This window comes from Theropithecus gelada, chromosome 19 (assembly GCF_003255815.1).
Source record: "Theropithecus gelada isolate Dixy chromosome 19, Tgel_1.0, whole genome shotgun sequence".
In the NCBI taxonomy this organism is placed as follows: domain Eukaryota; kingdom Metazoa; phylum Chordata; class Mammalia; order Primates; family Cercopithecidae; genus Theropithecus; species Theropithecus gelada.
This window is the reverse complement of record NC_037687.1, coordinates 11,773,413-11,800,896: the sequence shown is the minus strand read 5'-3', so window position 1 is coordinate 11,800,896 and position 27,484 is coordinate 11,773,413. Positions and strand designations below refer to the sequence as shown.

Below are 27,484 nucleotides of genomic sequence, written 5' to 3'. Positions count from 1 at the left end.
AAAAGAAATGAATAGGGAGAGAGGCCCATCTGTAGGGTTGAAATCCATGTGGATTTCATCGCCACTCAGATCAGAAAATGCTTTCCCACATGGCTTACAGTCATATGGTTTTCCTCTAGTGTAAGTCCTTTTGTGAATTATACCCTCTTTGATGACAGGTATGCTACTGAGGGTTTTTGGCACAAAGTCACTCTGAAAAACCTGAGATAACTTTTAGTATTATGAACGAACAAAAAATCAGGATCAAATGTTCTAAGTATATAAGCATGAAAATTAAAATTTACATGAGGAAAAAGATGTCTGGGATTTTGTCCACTTGGTAATATTGACTCACAATGTTCGAAAAGTAATGTGGTAACATAAACTTGATCTAATGCATGATGGCACTGAGACATTTTATTACGGCTTCTCAGTTAACTAAATAGAGAATAACAGCTGGGTGCAGTGGCTCATGCCTGAAATCCCAGCACTCTGGGAGGCTGAGGCAGGTGGATCACTTCAGGTCAGGAGTTCAAGACCAGTGTGGTCAATAGGGTGAGACCTCGTCTCTACTAAAAATATAAAAATTAGCCAGGCGTGGCGGTGCACACCTGTAATTCCAGGCATCTTTTTCCTCAGGAGGCTGAGGCAGGAGAATTGCCTGAACCCAGAGGTGAAGCTTGCAGTGAGCCAAGATCACGCCACTGCACTCCAGCCTGGGCAACACAGCAAGACTCCATCTCAAACAACAACCACAAATAGAGAATAACATGTTAGTAGGCAGTTGCTATAAACATTTGTTTACAGTGTCTGTATTTGAAGGTTCTTAGCAGATCTGAAGGCTTTCCCATATTGCTTATATTCATAGGGTTTCTCTCCAGTGTGAGTCCTTTCATGTACTCGAAGTTGTGAGGCAGATCTGTAGACTTTCCCACATTGCTTACACTCATAGGGTTTCTCTCCAGTATGAATCTTTCTATGCATTTGAAGTTGAGTGGCAGATCTGAAGGCTTTACCACACTGCTTACATTCGTAAGGTTTCTCTCCAGTGTGAGTCCTTTCATGATATCGAAGGCTACTGGAAGAAATGAAGGCTTTCCCACATTGCTTACATTCATAGGGTTTCTCTCCAGTGTGGGTCTTTTCATGATACTGAAATGCAGTAGAAGACATGAAGGCTTTCCCACATTGCTTACACTCATACTGTTTCTCTCCAGTGTGAGTCCTTTCGTGGTACCGAACGGAACTGAAAGAAATAAAGGCTTTTCCACATTGCTTACACTCATAGGGTTTCTCTCCAGTGTGAGTCCTTTCATGTCTACGAATGGCAGTGGAAGAAATGAAGGCTTTACCACACTGCTTACACTCATAGGGTTTCTCTCCAGTATGAATCCTTTTATGACACTGAAAGGAACCAGAAGAAGTGAAGGCTTTGCCACATTGCTTGCATTCATAGGGTTTCACTCCAGTGTGAGCCCTTTTATGTCTACGAAAGGAACCAGGCAAACCGAATGCTTTCCCACAATCCTTACATTCATATGGCTTCTCTCCAGTGTGCACCCTTTTGTGTATATGCAAAGAAGAAAAATAATTGAATGCTTTCCCACATTCCTTACATTCATAGGGTTTCTCTCCAGTGTGTGTCCTTTCATGTACTTGAAGGATCTTGGCAGATGTGAATGCTTTGTCACACTCTTTACATTCATAGGCATTCTGTCCTCTATACATCGTTGCATGTATTTGAAAGGAAGAGAAATTGTTGAATGCTTTTCCACATTCCTTATAGGGTTTCTCTCCAGTGTGTGTCTTTTCATGAATTTGAAGGTTTCTGACAGATCCAAAGGTTTTTTCACATTGTTTAGATTCATACAGTTGCTTTCCAGTGTGAGTCCTTTCATGCATTTGAAGGTGTGAGGCAGATCTGAAGGCTTTCCCACATTGCTTACACTCATAGGGTTTCTCTCCAGTGTGAGTCCTTTCATGATATCGGAAGGAAGTGGAAAAAATGAAGGCTTTACCACACTGCTTACATTCATAGGGTTTCTCTTGAGTGTGAGTCCTTTTATGCATTTGAAGGTGTGAGGCAGATCTGAAGGCTTTCCCACATTGCTTACAAGCATAGGGTTTCTCTCCAGTGTGAGTCCTTTCATGATATCGAAAGGAAGTGGAAGAAATGAAGGCTTTTCCACACTGCTTGCATTCATAGGGTTTCTCTCCAGTGTGAGTCCTTTCGTGATAGTGAAAGGAACTGGAACGATTAAAGGATTTACCACAGTGCGCTCATTCATAAGGTTTCTCTCCAGTGTGAGTTCTTTCATGTCTTAGAAATGAACTGGGAGAATCAAAGGCTTTTCCACATGTCTTACATTTATAAGGTCTCATTCTAGTGTGCATTTTCATGTGTCTTTGAAAGTTAAGATAAGATAATGCTTTCCCACACTGTTTACATTCATAGGGCTTTTCAGAGTGGGTCACTTCATGTCTACAAAGATAACTGGGACACTTGAATGCTTTCCCACATTTGGTACATTCATAAGGCTTTTCCTCACTGTGAGTTCTTTCATGTATTTGAAAGGAATGGAACCATCTGAAGGCTTTTCCACATTGTTTGCATTCATATGGCTTCTCTCCAGTGTGAGTTCTTTTATGTTCATAAAAGGAATTGGGACTACCAAACGCTTTCCCACATTCCTTACATTCATAAGGCTTCTCTCCAGTGTGAGTTCTTTCATGTATTTGAAGGGAATTTGAATAACTAAAGGCTTTACCACATTGTTTACATTCATATGGTTTCTCTCCAGTGTGAACTCGTTCATGTATAAGATATACTCTGAGACAAGGGCAGGCTTTCCCACAAAACTTACACTTATAAGGTCCATCTCCATTGTGCATTATCATGTGTCTTCGAATGCTTGAACGGGATATGAAGGTTTTTCCACATTCTTTACAATCATAGAGTTTTTCTCCAGTGTGAGCCTTTTCTTCCGTTTGAAAGGAGGGGTGACATCTGAAGGCTTTCTTACGTTGTTGACACTTATATGGCTTCTGTCCATATTCCTGATACTCAGATGGCTTGTGTGCAGCGTCAGCTCTAATGTGCCTATTAAGGGAAGAATGACCCAGGAAGACTTCTCCACACACACTGCTTTCACATGATTTTACTACAGGAGAAGTTTTTTTGTTCAGTGTGTCATCTGGAATCTGGCTAAAAATTTCTCCACAATGATTTTCTTCTGTATTTTCATCGACTCTTTCTCCCAGAAGACTTCTGTGAAAAATGAGAAGCACATTATTGAGGGTTTGTTTGTAAGTGATTTTATGTTTATTAACAAGGATTGCACTTGCATTTTCAACATTATCCAGGAAAGTGTAGGCTTTCTACCCTGTCTAAATTGTTGGAAGTTGACTGGACCATATGGCTACAAGATGGTCTATCTATACCTATTTTTTTTTTTTTTTTTTTTTTTGTTGAGACGGAGTCTCACTGTGTCTCCCAGGCTGGAGTGCAGTGGCCCGATCTCGGCTCACTGCAAGCTCCGCCCCCCGGGTTCACGCCATTCTCCCGCCTCAGCCTCCCAAGTAGCTGGGACTACAGGTGCCCGCTACCGCGCCCGGCTAGTTTTTTGTATTTTTAGTAGAGACGGGGTTTCACCATGTTAGCCAGGATAGTCTCGATCTCCTGACCTTGTGATCCACCCGCCTCGGCCTCCCAAAGTGCTGGGATTACAGGCTTGAGCCACCGCGCCCGGCCTATACCTATTATTTTTTAAAAATCATATGTTTAAAAAAGAAAAACACTATATGATAATTGGTTTTTTTTTTTTTGTTTTTTTTTTTTTTGAGATGGAGTCTCACTCTGTCACCCAGGCTGGAGTGCAGTGGTGTGATCTCAGCTCACTGCAAACTCTACCTCCTGCATTCATGCCATTCTCCTGCCTCAGCCTCCCGAGTAGCTGGGACTACAGGCGCCTGCCACCACCCCTGGATAATTTTTTTTGTATTTTTTTTTTTTTTTGAGACAGAGTCTCGCTCTGTCGCCCAGGCTGGAGTGCAGTGGCCAGATCTCAGCTCACTGCAAGCTCCACCTCCCGGGTTTACGCCATTCTCCTGCCTCAGCCTCCCGAGTAGCTGGGACTACAGGCGCCCGCCACCTCGCCCGGCTAGTTTTTTGTATTTTTTAGTAGAGACGGGGTTTCACTGTGTTAGCCAGGATGGTCTCAATCTCCTGACCTCGTGATCCGCCCATCTCGGCCTCCCAAAGTGCTGGGATTACAGGCTTGAGCCACGGCGCCCAGCCCGTTTTTTGTATTTTTTTAGTAGAGACGGGGTTTCACCGTGTTAGCTAGGATGGTCTCGATCTCCCAACCTTGTGAGCCGCCCACCTCGGCCTCCCAAAGTGCTGGGATTACAGGCATGAGCCATCGCACCCAGTCGAAAATTCTTAATAATATTTACATGTTTACTGTTTTACAAATACTAAACTTCTGTATCATTTTCTTGAGTCAGGGTCACCATATAGCCCAGGTTGGAGGGCAGTCAGTGGCAGTGGCATTGGCATCATCATGGTTCACAGCACCCTTGAACTCCTGGACTCAAGTGATCTTCCTGCCTCAGCCTCCTACGTGGCTAGGACTACAGGTGTATGCCACATGTATTGCTAGTTATTTGTTTGAAATGAAGTCTCGCTATTTTGCTCAGGATCTTCTCAAACTCCAGGCCTCAAGCAATCCTCCCACCTCCAACTCCCAAACAGTTGAAATTACAGGTGTGAGCCACTGTGCCCAGCCTATGTCACATTTAAATATAAGTTTTTAGAGTGAATATTTTAAGAATAAATAAATTTAATGCTAGGCATATTTTCTTTATTTGCTTCTTAACATATTCTTGCATTCTAAGATTTTCTAGAGAGACATTGCTTTGTCTTGTGAGTTTAAATCACCTTAGATTATTCCTGGGATTTTTGTACTGATCTTCAATGTTCTCGTCTTTCCATTTTTCTCCTAGAATACAGAATCAGAAAAATAGTGCTGAATTAAAATAAAATTATGAAAAAATGACTATAGATTCTATGTTCACGGGACATTAGAGCCATACCTCATTTATTCATCAAAGTATTGCCTGTCCATATTCCAAATCAAGGAACAGCATTAATGAGCTAGAAACACTTGTCTCATCCATTGGGGAACATAATACTGTCATTCTTACCTATAGAGGCCAGGTTCCTCAAGGTTTCCTGCATCACTTCTCTGTAGAGATTCTTCTGGGAAGGATCCAGCAAAGACCATTCCTCCTGGGTGAAGTTCACAGCCACATCCTCGAAAGCCACCGAGTCCTGAAACATCCCACACGTATAGAGGAGGATGGGTGAGACTGACAGCACTGGGGGTCTATACCCTCTTCCTAAGACGTTTCCACGGTGCTATGGACTCCAAACATTTATTCCATTTCTTGGTCATCTGACCCATTACTCTCTGTCTACACTTACTTTCTTCTATAAATCACTTCTGATGCTGGAACAGAATTAAGCAATAAACCAGCAGCAGAATAGAAAAACGTGTCTTTTCATGGAATCCAGGGAGAAAGGTGCACTGCCTGGGCTGCTCTTAATGTCTGTTTGTAGCATGGGTTTACAGCATCTGTCATAATACAGTCCTCTAAATTCACATGCAAAAAAATGTTGACATTAGCAGTCCTGAGGCTATTATATCCTTGAAAATGCCTGTTCACAAAGTTTAACCATTGATGATTACCTGGAAGGGGGATTTTATTTTGATTGAAGCGCAGACAACAAAAGCAAAAAAACTGGATTTTGCAAGGGGTTCAACCAACCCAACTGATAAGAGAGTCAGAACTATCTAAATTAAAAACTCATGAATAGAAATTTTGTGGAAAACAGTACCGTGGTAGGAAAACTTACATTGTAATTGATGAAATGCTGAAGGCTGAAAGGAGACAAGGTTCAGGGATAAAACTCCAGCGCACTGGCCAGGCGCAGTGGCTCAAGCCTGTAATCCCAGCACTTTGGGAGGCCGAGACGGGTGGATCACAAGGTCAGGAGATCGAGACCATCCTGGCTAACATGGAGAAACCCCGTCTCTACTAAAAAATACAAAAAACTAGCCGGGCGTGGTGGCATGCACCTGTAATCCCAGCTACTCGTGAGGCTGGGGCTGGAGAATTGCTTGAAGCCGGGAGGCGAGGTTGCAGTGAGGGTAGATGGTGCCATTGCACTCCAGCCTGGGCAACAACAGCGAGACTTTGTCTCAAAAAAATAAAAAAGAAAAAAGAAAAATCAAACACCTCAAATATAAACTTTGGAAAAAATGTTGAGAAATTGGAACCTCTGTGCTCTGACCAAAGGATTGCAAAATGGCTCAACCTCTATGGAAAACAGTATGGTGATGCCTGAAAAACTAGTAAAAAAATATTTTCTTCCAGCAACCCATTTCTAGGTTTATTTATTTATTTATTTATTTTGAGACGGAGTCTCGCTCTGTCGCCCAGGCTGGAGTGCAGTGGCCGGATCTCAGCTCACTGCAAGCTCCGCCTCCCGGGTTCACGCCATTCTCCTGCCTCAGCCTCCCGAGTAGCTGGGACTACAGGCGCCCGCCACATCGCCCGGCTAGTTTTTTGTATTTTTTTTAGTAGAGACGGGGTTTCACCGTGTTAGCCAGGATGGTCTCGATCTCCTGACCTTGTGATCCGCCCGTCTCGGCCTCCCAAAGTGCTGGGATTACAGGCTTGAGCCACCGCGCCTGGCCTCTAGGTTTATTTATATTCAATTCATATAAATTGAAAGTTGGATCTTTGAAGAGATATTTGAAAACCACTGTTCACAATAGCCAAGAGACGGATCAATTCAAATGTCCACTGATGGCTACATGGATAAAGAAAATGTGGTATGCATATACTTACAGTGGGATAGTATTTAGTCTTACAAAATAACATTCTGGGGCCGGGCACGGTGGCTTATGCCTGTAATCTCAGCACTTTGGGAGGCCGAGGCAGGCGGATCACCTGAGGTCAGGAGTTCAAGACCAGCCTGGCCAACATGGTGAAACTCATCTCTACTAAAAATACAAAAACATTAGCCAGGTGTGGTGGCGAGCGCCTGTAATCCCAGCTACTCGGGAGGCTGAGGCAGGAGAATCGCTTGTACCCGGGAAGCAGAGGTTGCAGTGAGCTGAGATAGTGCCATTGTACTCCAGCCTGGGCAAGAAGAGCAAAACTCCATCTCAAACAAACAAACAAACAAACAAACAAAAAAACCTTCTGTCCCATGCTACAACAAGCATGAAAATTCAGGATTCGGCCAGGTGCAGTGGCTCAGGCCTGTAATCCCAGCACTTTAGGAGGTTGAGGTGGACGGATCTCAAGGTCAGGAGTTCAAGACCAGCCTGACCAACATGGTGAAACCCCGTTTCTACTAAAAATACAAAAATTAGCCGGGCATGGTGGTATGCACTTGTAATCCCAGCTACTCAGGAGGCTGAGGCAGAAGAATCGCTTGAACCCAGGAGGCGGAGGTTGCAGTGAGCTGAGATTGTGCCATTGCACTCCAGCCTAGGTGACAGAGTGAGACTCTGTCTCAAAAAAAAGAAAATTCAGGGTTCAGCTGGGCGTAGTGGCTCACGCCTATAATCCCAGCACTTTGGGAGGCCGAGGCAGGGTGAATCACGAGGTCAGGAGCTCAAGACCAGCCTGGTCAAGATGGTGAAACCCCATCTCTACTAAAAATACAAAAATTAGCCGGCCATGGTGGTGGCGTGCCTGTAATCCCAGCTACTTGGGAGGCTGAGGCAGAGAACAGCTTGAACCCAGGAGGTGGAGGTTGCAGTGAGCCAAGATTGCACTACTGCACTCCAGCCTGGGCAAGAGAGTGAGACTCCATCTCAAAAAAAAGAAAAGAAATTTCAGGATTCTATACTAATTGCAAAAGGCCACTCATAAAAAAAATACAGTATTATTCATCTTAGACGAGTTATATAGATTTGTCAAACTAATTCAACAGTACATGTAAAATTCCTGAAGCTAAAAAATTTAAATTTTTTTTTTTTTTTTAGACGGAGTCTCACTCTGTTGCCCAGGCTGGAGTGCTGTGGCCGGATCTCAGCTCACTGCAAGCTCCGCCTCCTGGGTTCCCGCCATTCTCCTGTCTCAGCCTCCCGAGTAGCTGGGACTACAGGCGCCCGCCACCTCGCCCGGCTAGTTTTTTTTGTATTTTTTAGTAAAGACGGGGTTTCACCGTGTTAGCCAGGGTGGTCTCGATCTCCTGACCTCGTGATCCGCCCATCTCGGCCTCCCAAAGTGCTGGGATTACAGGCTTGAGCCACCGCGCCCGGCCAAATATTTTTTATAATAATAAATTATTGTACCAAGTAAAAAAAAAACCTAATTAATTAAAAGATAGGGAAAGTATTTGAATGACATTCCTGCAAGATACATGAAAAGGGCCAATAAACTCATGAAAAGGTCAGTGGACCAGGAGTCATCAGGCACAAGGATTTATATAATGTAGTTTTCAGTGGTTATTGAGTGCTTTCCTCATATTCATAAAGTAATACATTTTTAACCTATTTCCTATTTAGGAAAAAAAAAAAAAGTGCAGCTTGCTGCCAGCATTCAATTTTACATAAGCACACTCTTTAAAGCTGAAGCAAATCTGATTGATTTTCAATGTGAAAATAAAATTTCTAAACAGAACTTGTTTCTAATCCTAATGTAATGAAAATGTATATGATGTTACATTAGGATTAGAGACAAGAGTATTCTCGAGGCACATGGAAAATGGGTTGAATATACCCAGCACTTATTGCTTTGTGGAAAAGAAATGGTAAACAATTAAAATACCGCAGCAGTTTCACATGTATGGATACATGATTAATAATGATGTCCACTGGAGAGGGGAAATGAGGGAGTGTTTTGGAATGTGGGGAGGAAACCATAAATTTAAGGATTTATCATCAGCCCTAGCAAGAACTAGGCTGAGAGGATCTCAAGGACTCCTTCCTTGATCATACTTTAGTAAGGCTCCTCGGAGCCCGCTTCCTGACTAGCTTTTGTGTTTGGCCTGCAGAGCCCAGTTATAGCTAAATCCTAATAAGACAGTTTAGAGAGAATCCCCCCAAACTTGATATCTAATCAAGTTGTTTCCCTCACCTATGATAATTTATTAATATTCTCTTCCCCAACTCTTGACACCTTACCAAGTTCCTCTATGGTACCTTGCTCTTTAGATGTAATTGTCTTGTTGATGCATTCAGGTTGAGTTCAATCTCTTTCCCATATTAAATTGTACTATAACATATAGCCAAAAAATAAGGCTTTATTCAACACGTATTGCAATTGTGCTCAATAAAACCGTCCTTGAAATTTTTACCAAGTTTTCAGTGTAATCCCTCTTTACAAGGAATACAGACTTAGACTTGAGACCCTAATTCACATATCTGCAGTGCGTTAGTGATAAGAAGTTCTCTTCTGGTGGGGAGGAAGATGGGTTTCCCGAGAGTACCTCCTACTCAAACATCCAAAACACCAGGTCAGACTTCTCTCCTGATGACCACTTCTTGTTGTCTCCCCATAAACTGGATGAGATTGGGGACTGCGGGTGTACCATTGCCAGAGAGGACTACAGGATAGAGTTCACCTCCCGCAGTAATGGGCCAGGATGCCTCAGAGTGCTGGCTACCAATTCATCCCCCACCCTATGTGAAGAAGATGGACCAGATACTCAATATAGAAGTTTTCTTCCATTTGGTGAATTATCTTGTCAAATCCTTTCTTTTTTTTGTTTTTAAGCATACAACAGCCAGTATTCCCAGGCATTTTCTATACATTTACTAACCAGGCCCAACCCTGCTTAGCTACAGAGAACAGATGTGTTCAGTGTGGCATCACCACACATGCTTCAGTTTCTTTCTTTTTTTTTTTTTTTTTTGAGACGGAGTCTCACTCTGTCATCCAGGCTACAATGCAGTTGGTATGATCTCAGCTCGCTGCAACCTCTGCTTCCTGGGTTTAAGCGATTCTCCTGCCTCAGCCTCCCTAGTAGCTGGGTTCACAGGAGCCCACCACCATGCCCAGTTAATTTTTGTATTTTTAGTAGAGACAGCGTTTCACCATGTTGGCCAGCCTGGTCTTGAACTCCTGACCTCAGGCAATCTGTCCGTGTGGACTCCCAAAGTGCTGGGATTACAGGCATGAGCCACCACACCTGGCCTCTTTTTTTTTCAAGATGGATTCGTTCTATTGCCCAGGCTGGAATGTAATGGTGTGATCTCAGCTCACCACAACCTCCACTTCCCAGGTTCAAGCGATTCTCCTGTCTCAGCCTCCCAAGTAGCTGGGATTACAGGCATGTGCCACCATGCCTGGCTAATTTTTGTATTTTTAGTAGAGACAGGGTTTCACCATGTTGGCCAGGCTGGTCTCAAACTCCTGACCTCAAGTGATCTGCCAGTCTCAGCCTCCCAAAGTGCTGGGATTACCGGCGTGAGCCACCATGCCTGGCTATTTCAATTCCTTAATGGTATTTTTTTAAGCACAAAAGTTTTAAATTTTGATGTAGTCTAAATGACATAGTTTTTCTTTGCTGCTAGTGCTCCCAGTGTCATGTCAGAAAATATTTTCCCTAAGTCCAAGATTATGAAGATTTTTGAGTGGCACTTTCTGTAGCATCGAGAGAGGGAGATTCTCCTTTGTTCCCATGGGAGGATAAGACTGATGTAATTGAATAATTTTGCATGCTGATATGGAAATGAAGTGCATTATACTATGGAGGAGAAAACTAAATAAATTTATGCTATAATAGCTTAATGCTATATACTATAATACCTTTATATGTGGTAGTTATATATAATGTACAAGTTACATATATTTACCAATTACCTACCATAACTAAATCACATACAATATACATATACTACAAGTGTGCATATACATAACATGTATCTATATACACATATACATGATACACTATACACGATAATGCTAGGATATACTATAATACTGTATTAAACAAACTTCCTTAAATTCTGACATAAGCTTCAGTAACATATTTGCAAAGAAAATTTATCGATATATGACAACATATAAACTTCATGATCAAGTGGGATTTAATCCAGGAAAGCAAGGTTGCTTTATCTCTGAACTTCATTCAATACACCATAATAACAGACAAACATCAAAACATCAAAAACCAAAAGAATGTCCTAATAGATGCGAAAAAGTCATATGACAAACCTCAACATCACCTCATGAATAAAAACACTCAAACTAGAAATACAAGAGAATATTCTATAAGATGACAAGAGATGCACTAAGAACAAAGCAAACCCGACCATAAGACAGGTATGAAAATGCAAAACTACTCTCATTCTTCTTAGTAAAAAACTAACTGTGTCCCTGCCCACTTCGATCTGGGGGCATTTGGGGCCACCACCTCCCACCTTAGGTTCCCAAGGTCCACAAAATACAAACAGAAAAACAAAACTAACTGCTTGTTCCCAGTTCCCACAAGACAAAGAGGTGTACTCTCATCCCTTCTGTTCACCTTGGAAGAGAGGTGCTACTAGTCCCACCAGGCCAGAAAATGCAAGCCTTCCAGATTCATAGGACATGTACATTCAGCACCCCTGACAGACACACAGACTTTTGTCACTGCACATACAGTTGTATAAACCAAGGCAGAAACACAGAAAGGCAAAAGGGCTGTGTTAGTTGGTTTTGCAATTCTATAAAATACCTGAGGCAGGATAAATCATACAGAAAAGAGGTTTAAGTGGCTCATGGTTCTACAGGCTGTACAAGCAGCATGGCACTGGAATCGTCTTTCCGGTGTGGGCCTCAGGAAGTTCCTTCTTATGGTGGAAGGCAAGAGGAGCCAGGGTCACATATGCAAAAGAGGGAGCAAGGAGCAGAGGAGGTGTCATGCTCTTTTTTTTTCTTTTTTTCCCTCACTCTGCTGCCTAGGCTGGAGTGCAGTAGCGCAATCTCGGCTCACTGCAAGCTCCGCCTCCCGGGTTCACGCCATTCTCCTGCCTCTGCCACCCGAATAGCTGAGACTACAGGCGCCCGCCACCACACCCGGCTAATTTTTTGTATTTTTAGTAGAGACAGGGTTTCACTGTGTTAGCCAGGATGGTCTCGATCTCCTGACCTTGTGATCCACCTGTCTCTGCCTCCCAAAGTGCTGGGATTACAGGCATGAGCCACCGCACCCAGCCATGTCATGCTCTTTTAAACAATTAGCTCTCCGGCTGCTCTGCCTATGGAATAGCCATTATTTATTCCTTTACTTTCATAACAAACTTGCTTTCACTTTATGGACTGGCCCTGAATTATTTCTGAAAAAAACAAAAGAGGGCCGGGCGCGGTGGCTCACGCCTGCAATCTCAGCACTTTGGGAGGCTGAGGCGGGCGGATCACAAGGTCAGGAGATCAAGACCATCCTGGCTAACTGGCCTAAAATACAAATTATTAACAAATGAAATTGTATCGTGACCTCCCACTCGCACCTTCTTCCTAACCTTGTTTTTGCCTCTCTGCAAAAAAAAAAAAAAAAAAAAAATTCATTTTTGGGCTAACTTTGAGATGCTTACAGATCTTATACTTTGTCCCTTTTCCTTATTTCAATTCTCCTTTGGAATAAAGTCATTCCTGGCTGGGCGCGGTGGCTCACCCCTGTAATCCCAGCACTTTGGGAGGCCAAGGTGGGTAGATCACCTGAGATCAGGAGTTTGAGACCAGCCTGACCAACATGGTGAAACCTTGTCTCTACTAAAAATATAAAAATTGCCGGGCACGGTGGTGTCACGCCTGTAATCCCAGCACTTTGGGAGGCCGAGGCGGGCGGATCACGAGGTCAGGAGATCGAGACCCCTCTGGCTAACACGGTGAAACCCCGTCTCTATAAAAATACAAACAATTAGCCGGACGTGGTGGCGGGCGCCTGTAGTCCCAGCTACTCGGGAGGCTGAGGCAGGAGAATGGCGTGAACCCGGGAGGCGAAGCTTGCAGTGAGCTGAGATCGCACCACTGCACTCCAGCCTGGGCGACAGAGCCATCTTTGTCTCAAAAAAAAAAAAAAAATATATATATATATATATATGTGTGTGTGTGTGTGTGTGTGTGTGTGTATATATATATATATGAATTAGCCGGGCACAGGCCAGGCACGGTGGCTAACGCCTATAATCCCACCACTTTGGGAGGCTGAGGTAGGCGGATCACTTGAGGTCAGGAGATTGAGACCACCCTGGCTAACATCATAAAACCCTGTCTCCACTAAAAAAATACAAAAGTAGCCGGGTGCAGTGGCTCACGCCTGTAATCCCAGCACTTTGGGAGGCCAAGGCGGGCGGATCACGAGGTCAGGAGATCGAGACCATCCTGGCTAACACGGTGAAACCCCGTCTCTATTAAAAATACAAAAAATTAGCCGGGCGTGGTGGTGCGTGCCTGTAGTCCCAGCTACTCGGAGGCTGAGGCAGGAGAATAGCTTGAACCCGGGAGGCGGAGCTTGCAGTGAGCCAAGATCGCACCACTGCACTCCAGCCTGGGCAACAGAGCGAGACTCCGTCTCAAAAAAAAAAAAATACAAAAGTTAGCCAGGTGTGGTGGCAGGTGCCTGTAGTCCCAGATATTCAGGAGGCTGACACAGGAGAATGGCGTGAACCCAGGAGGCAGAGGTTGCAGTGAGCCGAGATCACACCACTGCACTCCACCCTGGGTGACAGAGCAAGACTTGGTCTAAAAAAAAAAGAAAAAGGAAAAAAGAACAAAAAGAAAAGTCATTCTTTACCTAAATCCACATCTGTTTCATTAAAAATATTTAGAAACAATCTTAGGACAACTAGCCTCAGAAGGGCATCGCTGACCCGCTGCATCTGCCTGTGGATCCCCAGTTTTCCAGTACTCTCAGATTCTCTCAACATAAAGGGTTTGTCCCATGGTCAGTGTGAGCAGCTGGGACACTGCAGGGGAGGCTCCCCAGCAAGAAACAAGTGAGCCTTCAATGACCTTTCTTTGCGGGCTTCTGATTGACCTTAGCTTGCAGTCATTGGGCTCAGGCGTGATTCAATGAGAAAACACCCAGTGTTTGAAGAATCTAGCAAAATCCTTCAAACTCAAGTTCAGGTTTACACATGGAAAGGAAATTATAAGGCATTTGCATTTCATACCACAAAATGGAAAGCAAAAATATCTAATCCTTTCAGATAATACACACATTTGTGGAAGTCAATAATTCCAATTTGAAGCCATTAGAACTTTAAATTGTTTTATTTTTTATTTCATTTATTTATTTATTTATTATTATTATTATTTTTTTTGGAGACAGAGTCTCACTCTGTTGCCAGGCTGGAGTGCAGTGGCATAATCCCGGCTCACTGCAACCTCCACCACCCGGGTTCAAGCGATTCTCCTGCCTCAGCCTCCTGAGTAGCTGAGATTACAGGCACGCGACACCACACTTGGCTAATTTTTGTATTTTTAGTAGAGACGGGGTTTCACCGTGTTGGCCAGGATGGTCTTGATCTCTTGACCTTGTGATCCACCCGCCTTGGCCTCACAAAGTGCTGGGATTACAGGTGTGAGCCACCACACCCGGCCTATTTTTTATTTTTTTGAGATGGAGTTTTGCTGTTATTGCCCAGGCTGGAGTGCAGTGGCGTGATCTTGGCTCACTGCAACCTCTGCCTTCTGGTTTCAAGCAATTCTCCCGCCTCAGCCTCCTGAGTAGTTGGGATTACAGGCGCCCACCACCACGCCTGACTAATTTTTGTATTTTTTTTAGTAGAGATGGGGTTTCACCATGTTGGCCAGGCTGGTCTCCAACTCCTGACCTCATGATCCACCCACCTCAGCCTCCCAAAGTGCTGAGTTTACAGGCGTGAGCCACCGCACCCAGCCTTTAACCATATTTTTTGAATCTATTTTTTGAATCTCTATTTTTATTTTTTGAGACAGTTTCTTGCTCTGTCGCCCAGGCATGATCATGCTTCACTGCAGCCTCCACCTCTCGGCTCAAACAATCCTTCTACTTCAGCCTCCCAAGTGACTGGGGACTACAGACACATACCATCATGTCTGGCTATTTTTTAAGCAGTTTGTCAAGATGGGGTTCCACTGTTACCCAGACTGGTCTTAAACCTCTGAGCTCAAGGGATCCCCCAACCCCTTGCCCACCCACCTTGGCCTCCCAAAGTACTAGGATATAGGTGTGAAGCACCATGCCTGACTATTTTTAAATTAATTTTTAATTTTCTTTTTTTTTTTTGAGATGGAGTTTCGCTCTTGTTGCCCAAGCTGGAGTGCAATGGCGCTATCTCAGCTCACTGTAACCTCTGCCTCCCAGGTGCAAGCAATTCCCCTGCCTCAGCCTCCTGAGTAGCTGGTATTACAGATGCACCACCACCACACTCGGCTAATTTTTGTATTTTTAGTAGAGACGGGGTTTTACCGTGTTAGCCAGGTTGGTCTCGAACTTCTGACCTCAGGTGATCGCCCGACCCGGCCTCCCAAAGTACTAGGATTACAGGCGTGAGCCACTGCGCCCAGCCTAATTTTCTTACTTTTGACACACGGTCTTACTCTGTCACCCAGACTGGAGTGCAGTGGTGTGATCACGGTTCAGTGCAACCTTGACTGCCCGGCCTCCAGGGAAATAATAAAATATCATTATTAATATTTTACTTGAGACAGAGTCTCACTCTGTCGCCCAGGCTGGAGTGCAGTGGCGTGATCTCAGCTCACTGCAACCTCCACCTCCTGGGTTCAAGCAATTCTCCTGCCTTAGCCTCCCAAGTAGCTGGGACTACAGGAGCACACCACCACATCTGGCTAATTTTTGTATAGAAATCTCATTATTTTTAAGTTGACAATATTATTTTATTACTATTTCCATGATAATGAAATCACCTTTGAAAAAATTATAACACTGAAAAAATTATGGCAGTGAAAGATATCTAGCCAACCGCTCCTCTTGCCTTTATCTTTCAAGCTGCCTTAATTATTCCTAGGCTTAGGCTGAGCTAACTTTGGAAGACATTTATTGTCCAGAGCTGCGTGCCCCGGCCATAGCAAATAATAATTAATGATTAAATGCCCGAGCTCTATTCCTTTCCACCTTCTACCTCCTCCCTAGATTTGTTGTTTCTCTTTTGTATCAATACCTCATAAAAGATGGCGCTCTTCCTGTTTTTTCTTCACCTGTTTTTCCCCCACGCAGCGAAAATTGTTACTTTGTAGCGCAGGCCCCATCCTGCGTCCGGGAAAATTACCAACTGACAGCGCAGGCCCAACATGACCTCCGACCAGAGAAACCAATACCTACCTAGCCACACCCTCCGCGATGAGATCATCTCCGCCTCTGGCCCAACCCCTTCCCCTCCAAGTGTATATAAGGCATTGCATTACCGCCATTAAACGAGACTTGATCAGAGCACTGTCTTGTCTCCATTTCTCGTGTCTCTTGTCCCCCAAATTCCCACTCCCTCCTCCAGGGCCTGCTTCGACGATCCCGCGGGCCGGGATACGTGGCGCCCGAACAGGGACCTGGAAACGAGGGACTCCGTGAGGAAGAGGACGCCAAAGGACGGTCGACTGCTAACTCAGACAAAAGGAGTAAAGCTCTTCCGATCTCCGCGGGAACCTGCCGCGTCAGAATCGAAGGTAAGTGGCGCGTCCGAAATGGGACAAGAATTAAGTCAGCATCAGATCTATGTAGGACAATTAAAAGAGGCTTTAAAGATACGAGGAGTAAAGGTTAAAGGTAATGATTTGTTTAAGTTTTTTGATTTTGTAAAAGACACTTGCCCTTGGTTCCCACAGGAAGGAACTATTGATATTAAAAGATGGCGTAGAGTAGGGGATTGTTTTCAGGACTATTATAATACTTTTGGGCCAGAAAAAATTCCTGTGACCGCCTTCTCTCATTGGAACCTCATTAGAGATTTAATAGATAAGAAGGAGGCCGATCCGCAAGTCATGGCTGCGGTCGCTCAGACAGAGCATATTTTAAAGGTTAGCTCCCGCTCTAACCTTACAAAGCCTCCGCAAGATATGGAGGAGGATCTCATTTCCCTCGAAAGTGATCATGAGGAAATTAAGTCTCCGTCAGTAACAGATAAAGAAATGCCACACGAAAACAAACCAAAAAAATACCCAATTTTGCAGATGCTTCAAAAAGAGGAGGAAGTTAATAAGCCTAATCAATCAGACATAAATTGGGATGATTTAGAGGAAGAGGCAGCTAAATATCACAACCCTGATCTGCCTCCCTTTACTTCATACCCGCCCCCATATAATAAGACATATAATGAGGCTTCTGCACCCATTGTTATGGCAGCAATAGATCCCAAAGAAGAATTAAAACAAAAAATTGCTCAACTAGAAGAGCAAATTAAACTTGAAGAGTTACATCAATCATTGATAATTAGGCTCCAAAAGCTAAAAACAGGAAATGAAAAAATACCCAACTCAGACGCTATGGAGGGTTCCTTGCGCCCACCTCAGCGGCCTGGACAGCATGTTCCAAGAGGGGGGTTGGTTGCTAGCCGACGTAGAGAAGACTCCTCCCCCAAAGACGTTTTTCCGGTCACTGAAACCATAGATGAACAGGGACAGGCTTGGAGACATCATACTGGGTTTGACTTTACTATTATAAAAGAGTTAAAGACTGCTGCCTCTCAGTATGGGGCTACTGCTCCATATACTCTTGCTATAGTAGAATCTGTGGCTGATAATTGGCTCACTCCTATAGACTGGAATACCTTAGTTAGGGCAGTTCTTTCTGGGGGAGACCACTTAATTTGGAAGTCAGAGTTCTTTGAAAATTGTAGAGATACAGCTAAAAGAAATCAACAGGCAGGAAACGGTTGGGATTTTGATATGTTAACTGGTTCAGGTAATTATGCAGACACTCGGGCCCAAATGCAATATGATCCTGGATTGTTCTCACAAATCCAGGCTGCTGCTACAAAAGCCTGGAGAAAACTTCCCGTTAAAGGAGATCCAGGGGCCTCACTCACGGCAGTTAAACAAGGACCCGATGAGCCATTTTCAGACTTTGTGCATAGACTTATGACCACGGCAGGTAGAATTTTTGGAAATGCAGAAACGGGTGTAGATTATGTTAAACAGTTAGCTTATGAAAACGCTAACCCCGCCTGCCAAGCGGCAATCAGACCTTATCGAAAGAAAACAGATTTAACAGGATACATTCGCCTTTGTTCAGATATTGGGCCCTCATATCAACAAGGCCTAGCAATGGCCGCCGCTTTTAGCGGCCAAACAGTAAGAGACTTCCTCATTAACAAAGGTAAAGATAAAGGGGGATGTTTTAGGTGCGGTAAAAGGGGACACTTTGCAAAAGATTGCCATGAAAACCAAAATAAAAATCCAGAAGCGAAAATCCCAGGCCTTTGCCCAAGGTGTAAAAGAGGAAGGCACTGGGCAAATGAATGTAAATCTAAAACTGACAGTCAAGGAAATCCTTTATCTCCCAGGCAGGGAAACGGGATGAGGGGCCAGCCCCAGGCCCCGAAACAAGCATATGGGGCAGTCAGCTTTGTTCCAGCCAGCAACAGCAATCCATTTCAAAGCTTAGTAGAGCAACCCCAGGAAGTGCAGGACTGGATCTCAGTTCCACCTCCCACACAGTACTAACACCTGAAATGGGACCACAAACCTTAAATACTGGAATATATGGACCTTTACCACCTAACACTTTTGGGCTACTTTTAGGAAGAAGTAGTGTCACCATGAGAGGCTTACAAGTCCTCCCTGGAGTTATCGATAATGATTATGAGGGAGAAATTAAAATTATGGCCAGAGCTATTGATAATATTATTACTGTCCCTCAAGGAGTTAGAATAGCTCAGTTAATCCTACTACCTTTGGTTAAAACAGATAATAATATCCGACACTCTAATAGAAATATAAAAGGTTTCGGATCATCAGATATATATTGGGTGCAACCAATTACAAATCAAAAACCCTCTCTAACCTTATGGTTAGACGGGAAGGCATTCACTGGGCTAATAGACACAGGGGCCGATGTAACTATCATTAAACAAGAAGATTGGCCCTCTCATTGGCCTACCACAGAGACTTTAACTCACTTGAGAGGAATTGGGCAAAGCAGTAATCCTAAACAAAGTTCTAAATACCTAACATGGACAGATAAAGAAAGCAATTCAGGCCTCATTAAGCCATTTGTCATCCCTTACCTACCTGTTAACCTGTGGGGGCGAGATCTGCTCGCTCAAATGAAAATTATAATGTGTAGTCCAAACGATATAGTTACTGCACAAATGTTAACTCAAGGATACACCCCTGGTAAAGGTCTTGAAAAAGGAAAAAACGGTATCCCACAGCCTATACTGGTTTCAGGACAACTTGATAAAAAGGGGTTTGGAAATTTTTAGCTCAGGTCACTGACATACCTGCACCCCAAAGGTGCGCTGACCCCATTACTTGGAAGTCAGATGAGCCCGTTTGGGTTGATCAGTGGCCTTTACTCAATGATAAATTAAGTGCCGCCCAACAGTTAGTGCAGGAACAACTGGAAGCAGGACATATTGTAGAAAGTAATTCTCCTTGGAATACACCTATTTTTGTTATTAAAAAGAAGTCTGGTAAATGGAGACTCTTACAAGATTTAAGAGCAGTAAATATCACTATGGTCCTTATGGGTGCCTTACAACCAGGATTGCCTTCACCGGTTGCGATTCCTCAAAAATATTTTAAAATCATTATTGATCTTAAAGATTGCTTTTTTACAATTCCCCTTCACCCTGCTGACCAAAAAAGATTTGCCTTTAGTCTTCCATCTACAAATTGTAAGCAACCAATGAAGCGCTATCAATGGAAAGTCTTACCTCAGGGTATGGCCAATAGTCCTACCTTGTGTCAAAAATATGTAGCTGCTGCTATAGAGCCAGTCAGAAAAACATGGACACAAATGTATATTATACATTATATGGATGATATTTTAATAGCAGGAGAAATTGGCGAACAAGTCTTACAGTGTTTTGCCCAACTCAAACAAAAGTTAACAGTAGCCGGACTACAAATAGCCCCAGAAAAAGTACAATTACAAGATCCATACACCTATCTTGGTTTCCAAATTAATGGACCCAAAGTCGTTAATCAAAAGGCCGTTATACGTCGTGATCATTTAAAAACTTTAAATGATTTCCAGAAATTACTGGGAGACATAAATTGGCTTCGGCCGTATTTAAAGCTCACTACAGGGGAGTTAAAACCTCTTTTCGATATATTAAAAGGAGACTCTAATCCAAAATCTCCCAGGTCCATTACCAAAGAAGCATTAATAGCACTCCAACAGGTAGAGCATGCCATTGCAACACAATTTGTTACCAGTATTAATTATTCTCAGCCATTAATATTCATTATTTTTAACACAACAATAACCCCTACTGGTTTATTCTGGCAGAACAATCCCATTATGTGGGTACACCTACCCTCCTCCCCTAAAAAGGTTTTGTTGCCTTATTATGATGCAATAGCTGATCTAATTATCTTGGGAAGAGAAAACAGTAGAAAATACTTTGGAATAGAACCCTCTACCATTATACAGCCCTGCACTCAATCACACATCCATTGGCTGTTACAAAATACGGAAGCCTGGCCAATTGCTTGCGCTTCTTACACTGGCACAATTGACAACCATTACCCACCTAACAAACTCATTCAATTTTGCAAACTTCATGCGTTTGTGTTTCCCCATATTACCAGTAAAGAACCTCTCAATGACGCATTACTAATTTTCACTGATGGATCTTCCACAGGGCTTGCCGCTTACACCTACAATGATGTAATCATTAAATTCCAGACCACTTATACATCAGCTCAGCTGGTCGAATTGCAAGCTATAATTGCAGCATTATCAGCTTTTCCTTGTCAGCCACTTAACATTTACACAGACAGCGCCTACCTGGCTCATTCAATACCCCTCTTAGAGACCGTGCCTCAAATTAAACATATTTCAGACACAGCTAACCTATTTTTACAATGTCAACAACTTATTCAAAAAAGGACTACTCCCTTTTTCCTTGGGCATATTAGAGCACATTCAGGATTACCGGGACCTTTAACACAAGGTAACGCAACAGCCGACACGGCAACAAAAACCATAGCCACAGTCACTATAGACAATTTACAACAAGCACAAAAAGCACACGCCTTACATCATTTAAACGCCCAAACCTTAAGGCTCATGTTTAAACTTACCAGAGAACAAGCTCGACAAATAGTTAAACAATGCGCCAACTGCATAACGTATTTACCTGTTCCTCATTTAGGAGTTAACCCCCGAGGACTCATCCCCAACGAAATCTGGCAAATGGACGTTACTCACCACTCAGAATTCGGTCAATTAAAATATATCCATGTATGCATAGACACCTATAGTGGGTTCATTATTGCAACTCTCCAAACAGGAGAGGCCACCAAACATGTCATAGCTCATTTATTACACTGCTTTTCTATTTTAGGAATACCCAAACAAATCAAAACAGATAATGGCCCTGGTTATATAGCCAAAGCCTTTTTACAATTCTGTAATACCCTACAAATTAAACATACCACAGGCATTCCCTACAATCCCGAAGGACAAGGTATAGTAGAAAGAGCCCATCTGTCATTAAAAACTGTTATCACAAAATTAAAAGGGGGGAGCTGGTACCCCGTGAAGGGTACCCCCAGAAACATACTCAATCATGCCCTGTTTATCCTTAATTTTTTAAATTTGGACAGTCATGGAAAATCGGCTGCCGACCGTTTCTGGCATCCTGAATCTCAAAAACAGTTCGCAATGGTAAACTGGAAAGATCCACTTGATAATTCATGGCATGGCCCCGATCCAGTTTTAATTTGGGGAAGAGGCTCAGTATGCATCTTCTCACAAAAAAATGATGCAGCCAGATGGCTGCCTGAAAGATTGGTAAGACAAATAAATCATAACCATTGTCAGTCCAGGGAAGATAAATCTCCCTGAGAAGTTTCTTCCTTTTTGTTTTTCAGAAAATGAAGCCTAAAATGAGATTCCTTTGGAAAATAATCGCTCTATATAGCGTAGTGACAGTCTATGCAGGTTTTGGTGACCCTCGTAAAGCGAGAGAATTAATACGAAAACAATACGGCCAGCCTTGTGACTGCAGCGGAGGACAAATATCTGAACCTCCGTCAGACAGAATCACCCAGGTGACTTGCTCGGGCAAGACAGCTTACCTAATGCCAAACCAGTTATGGAAATGTAAGTCTACCCCAAGAGACACCTCACCTAGCGGGCCGCTCCTAGAATGCCCTTGTAGCTCTTTTCAATCTTCTATACATAGTTCCTGTTACACCTCCTATCAACAATGCAAATCAGGCAATAAGACATACTATACGGCCACGTTACTAAAAACACAAACTGGAGGTACCAATGACGTACAAGTATTAGGATCCACTAATAAACTTGTACAATCTCCTTGTAACGGCCAAAAAGGAAAGCCTGTTTGTTGGAGCACTACCGCTCCCATTCACATTTCTGATGGAGGAGGCCCATTAGATACTGCAAGAATTAAAACCGTCCAGAGAAAATTAGAAGAGATTCATAAAGCTCTATATCCTGAACTTCAATATCACCCCTTAGCCCTGCCTGAGATTAGAGATAATTTTAGGCTTGATGCTCAAACTTTTGATATCCTCAATGCTACTTACAATTTACTTCAAATGTCCAATAGAAGCCTAGCCCACGATTGTTGGCTTTGTCTTAAAATGGGCCCCCCTATTCCTCTAGCTATACCTAACCTTTTGTCGTCCTATGTCAATTACTCAAATGAATCCTTGGTAAATAATTCCTGTCCTATTATTTCTCCCCTCTTAGTTCAACCGATGACGTTTTCTAATTCCTCATGTCTCTTTTCACCGTCATATAATAACACGAAAGAAATTGATCTAGGCTATGTTGTGTTTGACAACTGTGCCTCCATAATCAATGCCACTAACCCTTTGTGTGCTGTAAATGGCTCGGTTTTCGTCTGTGGAAACAACATGGCATATACTTATCTACCTACAAATTGGACAGGGCTTTGTGTTCTGGCCACTCTTCTCCCCGACATTGATATCCCTGGAGATGAACCTATCCCCATCCCCACTATCGAACATTTTATTTATAGACCAAAACGAGCCATACAATTTATTCCCTTGTTGGCCGGACTAGGAATCACCACTGCTTTTACTACAGGAGCCACAGGCCTAGGAGTCTCACTAACCCAATATACCAAATTATCCAATCAATTAATTTCAGATGTACAGACCTTATCCAGTACTATACAAGATTTACAAGATCAAGTAGATTCATTAGCAGAAGTAGTTCTCCAAAATAGAAGAGGTCTAGATTTGCTAACGGCAGAACAGGGAGGGATCTGTTTGGCTTTACAGGAAAAGTGCTGTTTTTACGCCAACAAATCCGGAATCGTCAGAGATAAGATAAAAACGTTACAAGAAGAACTAGAAAAGCGCAGAAAAGGCCTGGCCACCAATCCCTTGTGGACTGGACTCGATGGACTTCTCCCCTATCTCCTGCCATTCCTTGGTCCTTTACTTACTCTTCTACTTTTTCTCACTCTCGGGCCTATAATCCTTAATAAGCTTACAGCGTTTGTTAGACAACAAATCGAGGCCTTCCAGGCCAAGCCTATACAGGTCCATTATCATCGCCTTGAGATGACGGAAAATGGTGAGTCTTATTTGCCTTAATAAGACCACCTCCCCTGTGTGCTGAACTGGACAGTCAATGATGGGTAAGAGGACACTATCCCCATCGGAGCCTAAGACAGGAGGGCCGCCCTTGCTGCTGCCTTGTCCCATGACGGGCCTAGAAGATGGGGATGAGATGACCCAACCTAAAACAGGCGCAGTTCCCGAGGGGTCATTTCTTATCATAAAACAATAAAAAGGGGGACCTGTCCAGAGCTGCGTGCCCCGGCCATAGCAAATAATAATTAATGATTAAATGCCCGAGCTCTATTCCTTTCCACCTTCTACCTCCTCCCTAGATTTGTTGTTTCTCTTTTGTATCAATACCTCATAAAAGATGGCGCTCTTCCTGTTTTTTCTTCACCTGTTTTTCCCCCACGCAGCGAAAATTGTTACTTTGTAGCGCAGGCCTCATCCTGCGCCCGGGAAAATTACCAACTGACAGCGCAGGCCCAACATGACCTCCGACCAGAGAAACCAATACCTACCTAGCCACACCCTCCGCGATGAGATCATCTCCGCCTCTGGCCCAACCCCTTCCCCTCCAAGTGTATATAAGGCATTGCATTACCGCCATTAAACGAGACTTGATCAGAGCACTGTCTTGTCTCCATTTCTCGTGTCTCTTGTCCCCCAAATTCCCACTCCCTCCTCCAGGGCCTGCTTCGACGATCCCGCGGGCTGGGATAATTTATGTTATAGTTTAAATGATAATAGCTCTTCCTTAAACACTGCCTTCCTAAAGCTAATGAAAAACCATGAGTGAGGGTGGGGGGAATAGAGTGGGAAGCGATGAAGAACCTGAATTTTGCTATGGTATAGACTGGTCCCAAGATATTTCTGCAGATAAGTGTTTTCAGGTTTTTTGCTTGTCTGACACCCATGGTTCCACTCAGGCCCACCAACCCTGCTCCTCTAGAAGCAACTCAGCACTCAGGAGGACCATTTCCCACCACCTCTTCCCCCAATCTGCTTTTGAAAATCCCCTGGCCGAGTTCGGTCTGTAATCCCAGCCCTTTGGGAGGCCGATGCAGGTCGATCACCTGAGGTCAGGAGTTCAAGACCACCTCGGCCAACACGGTGAAACCCCGAGTCTACTAAAAATATAAAAATCAGCAGGGTTTGGTGGTGTGCGCCTGTAATCCCAGCTACTTGGGAAGCTGAGGCAGGAGAATCGCTTGAATCCGGGAGGCAGAGGTTGCAGTGAGCCCAGATCGTGCCATTGCACTCCAGCCTGGGCAAAAAAAAGCAAGACTCCGTCTAAAAAAAAAAAAAAAAAATTGTAAGGAAAAAATATTAAAGAAAAATCCCTAACTATAAGCCTCCGGGGAGACTGATTTGAGTGCTAACTCTGTCTCTGTCTTCTGCGTTGTGTGGTCCATCAAGTGTCAAACACTTTCTTTACTGCAATGCCCTGGTCATTTTGCAGCACAGGCAGGAATAACCCCTGAGGCGGTTACAACAAAGCATCTAGTACACGGCCGGGCCCAGTGACTCACGCCTGTAATCCCAGCACCTGGGGAAGCCGAAGCGGGCGGATCACCTGAGGTCAGGAGTTCAAGACCAGCCTGGCCAACATGGTGAAACCCTGTCTCTACTAAAAATACAAAAAAAATTAGCTGGGCATGGTGGCGGGCGCCTGTAATCCCAGCTACTCGGGAGGCTGAGGCAGGAGAATAGTTTGAACCTGGGAGGCAGAGGTTGTAGTGAGCCGAGATCGCGCCATTGCACTTCAGCCTGGGAGACAAGAGTGAAACTCCCTTTCAAAATAAATAAATAAATAAATAAATAAATAAAGCATCTAGTACACATTGATCATGATGTGAACACAAACATGACAGCAGTTGCCAAGCTCTACGCCACAGATAACAGGGAAAACAGTTATCCACTGTCACAAGTTCTCCAAGCTAGGCCAGGCGCGGTGGCTCACGCCTTTATTCCCAGCACGGGGCCTCTTTAAGTTTTAACAGGAGAAAGGGGGCACTGGGGGCCTCACAGCGCAGCTCCTCCCACACGAACCCCATGAAAGGGCACAAAGATAGATGTGTACCCGCCCCCCCCCGCTACACCCTATTGCTAAACCCTTTGTTCTGCTCTCTAATCTTTGCACATACCAGAGATTTCGTAAGTTCTGTGAGTACCTGTTTTTCTGCACGTACCAGAGATTTTGTAAGTTCTGAGGCAAGGTCACAAGATGTGTTTAAGTAAGATAAACTCTTGCTGCCATAAACCAGTTGGGCAACCTGACGCAATATAATTAACTGCCTTTGTGTAAAACTGCTCTCCCGCCTCAAAGGTTGAACCGAAATATCAGAAATGGCAGGAACCAATCATAGTTAGCCAAATCGCCTTGTTCAAACACTAGCCAATCATATATCTGATTTGTATAATAATCCTATGCCCACTTTTCTTAGACTATATAACACTGCTCGGAGCTCAGTGGGGGAACTCTCCTGCCCCTCTCGCTGCGCGAGCGAGTGAGAGTTCCAGGTTCGAACCTGTAATAAAGATCCTTGCTGCTTAGCTTTGACTCTGGACTCTGGTGGTCTTCTTCGGGGAATAAACAGTCTGGGCATAACACCCACACCCCAGGCGGGATTGCCTCCGTGACCCTCCCATGACCCCCACACAATATGGAGAGACTCGGGGCTGCGGGTGCAGAGCTGTCCAGAGAGGGCTCTGGGGCTTGGGCCGGGGTCGCCGCGCAGACACTAGACAGGGCGCCCGGGGTTCCGGCTGTCGGCCTAGCCGCACCTGCGGCCGACTGGACCGAAGGCCAAGCCGCGCCAGGAGTGCTCGGGCCCCAGACCCGGAGTCCCCGCGGGGAGGTCCGGGTCCCGGCACAGCCACTTCCATCTGGTTCCAACCAGCCCCTGCCAACCCGCCCCATATCTCGGAACTCCCAGCGGGGGCTCACTCTCACCATTTCCTCGCTTTCAGGTAACTCCCACGTCCAGAGCAGTCACAACGCAGACCACAGAGCTACAGAAGTATGGCGATGGCAACCGGTCCCTCTCAGAGCAGGAAAAACGGGGTGCCAACCTCCCCAGGCTGGGGGAGCCAAAGACTGAGGAGAGCGGGAATACCACCCAGTTCTTCCAGCGGATAAACAGTTGGCCGGGCCCCACCCCAGCGACTCTGATTGGGTAGGGCGCCAGGCCCCGCCCCCTGCGTCCTGAGTGACAGCAGAAGTCCTGGGTAACAGGGCCACGCCCAGCAGGACCCACCGCTTCTAGCCACAGTCCAAGGTCAAGTTCCTTCTCTGAGCTGGGCTTTTTGAAAATTTGCATTTCGGCCAAACTTGCTCGTCTTAATTACTAGAAGTGGCTCTGTCAATGGTCTGTCCCTGTTTCTTCGTCCTGCACAATGTCATAAATGTGTGCAGGGAGTTCCAGACTCCAGGTTTAATAGAGGTGAAAGCAATTAAAATATTTTATTCCAAAATGTATTTCTTCGGCAATTTCGAAAGGCTGCAGCTTTGCCCTTGCACAGCTGTCTTCTGGGGAGGAAATTTGCATCTGTGGAGTATCTCCATTAGTGAAGCCATGCCCCCTCTCCTCTTTTCTCTTTCCCTGATCCGGGAGAAATTGAGAGTCTGACACCTTTAAAAGTCTGGAAAGCCGGGCGGGGTGGCTCACGCCTGTAATCCCAGCACTTTGGGATACCGAGGCGGGTGGATCACCTGAGGTCAGGAGTTCGAAATCAGCCTGGCCAACATGGCGAAACCCCATCTCTA

General features: G+C 44.4%; 2 protein-coding genes across 3 annotated transcripts in view; both read right to left on the bottom strand.

Moving 5' to 3' along the window:
- LOC112611850 (zinc finger protein 136) overlaps positions 1 to 27,484 on the bottom strand; it is a 520,810-nt gene that overhangs the window by 107,623 nt on the left and 385,703 nt on the right. The gene's annotated exons all lie outside the window — the stretch shown is intronic.
- LOC112611844 (zinc finger protein 433-like) lies at positions 759 to 26,859 on the bottom strand. 2 transcript variants are annotated; one of them, XM_025365765.1, is made up of 6 exons: positions 26,672 to 26,859; positions 5,185 to 5,311; positions 4,919 to 4,979; positions 2,481 to 3,247; positions 1,878 to 2,258; positions 759 to 1,631 (listed from the first exon to the last, which is right to left on the bottom strand). In XM_025365765.1, the coding sequence occupies exons 1-6, from the start codon at positions 26,672 to 26,674 to the stop codon at positions 781 to 783; spliced, it is 2,190 nt and encodes a 729-aa protein (XP_025221550.1). In that variant the 5' UTR covers positions 26,675 to 26,859; the 3' UTR covers positions 759 to 780. The 2 variants fall into 2 exon arrangements, with proteins under 2 accessions (XP_025221550.1, XP_025221549.1); XM_025365764.1 differs by lacking the exon at positions 26,672 to 26,859 and having other exon boundaries at positions 759 to 2,075; positions 5,185 to 5,320.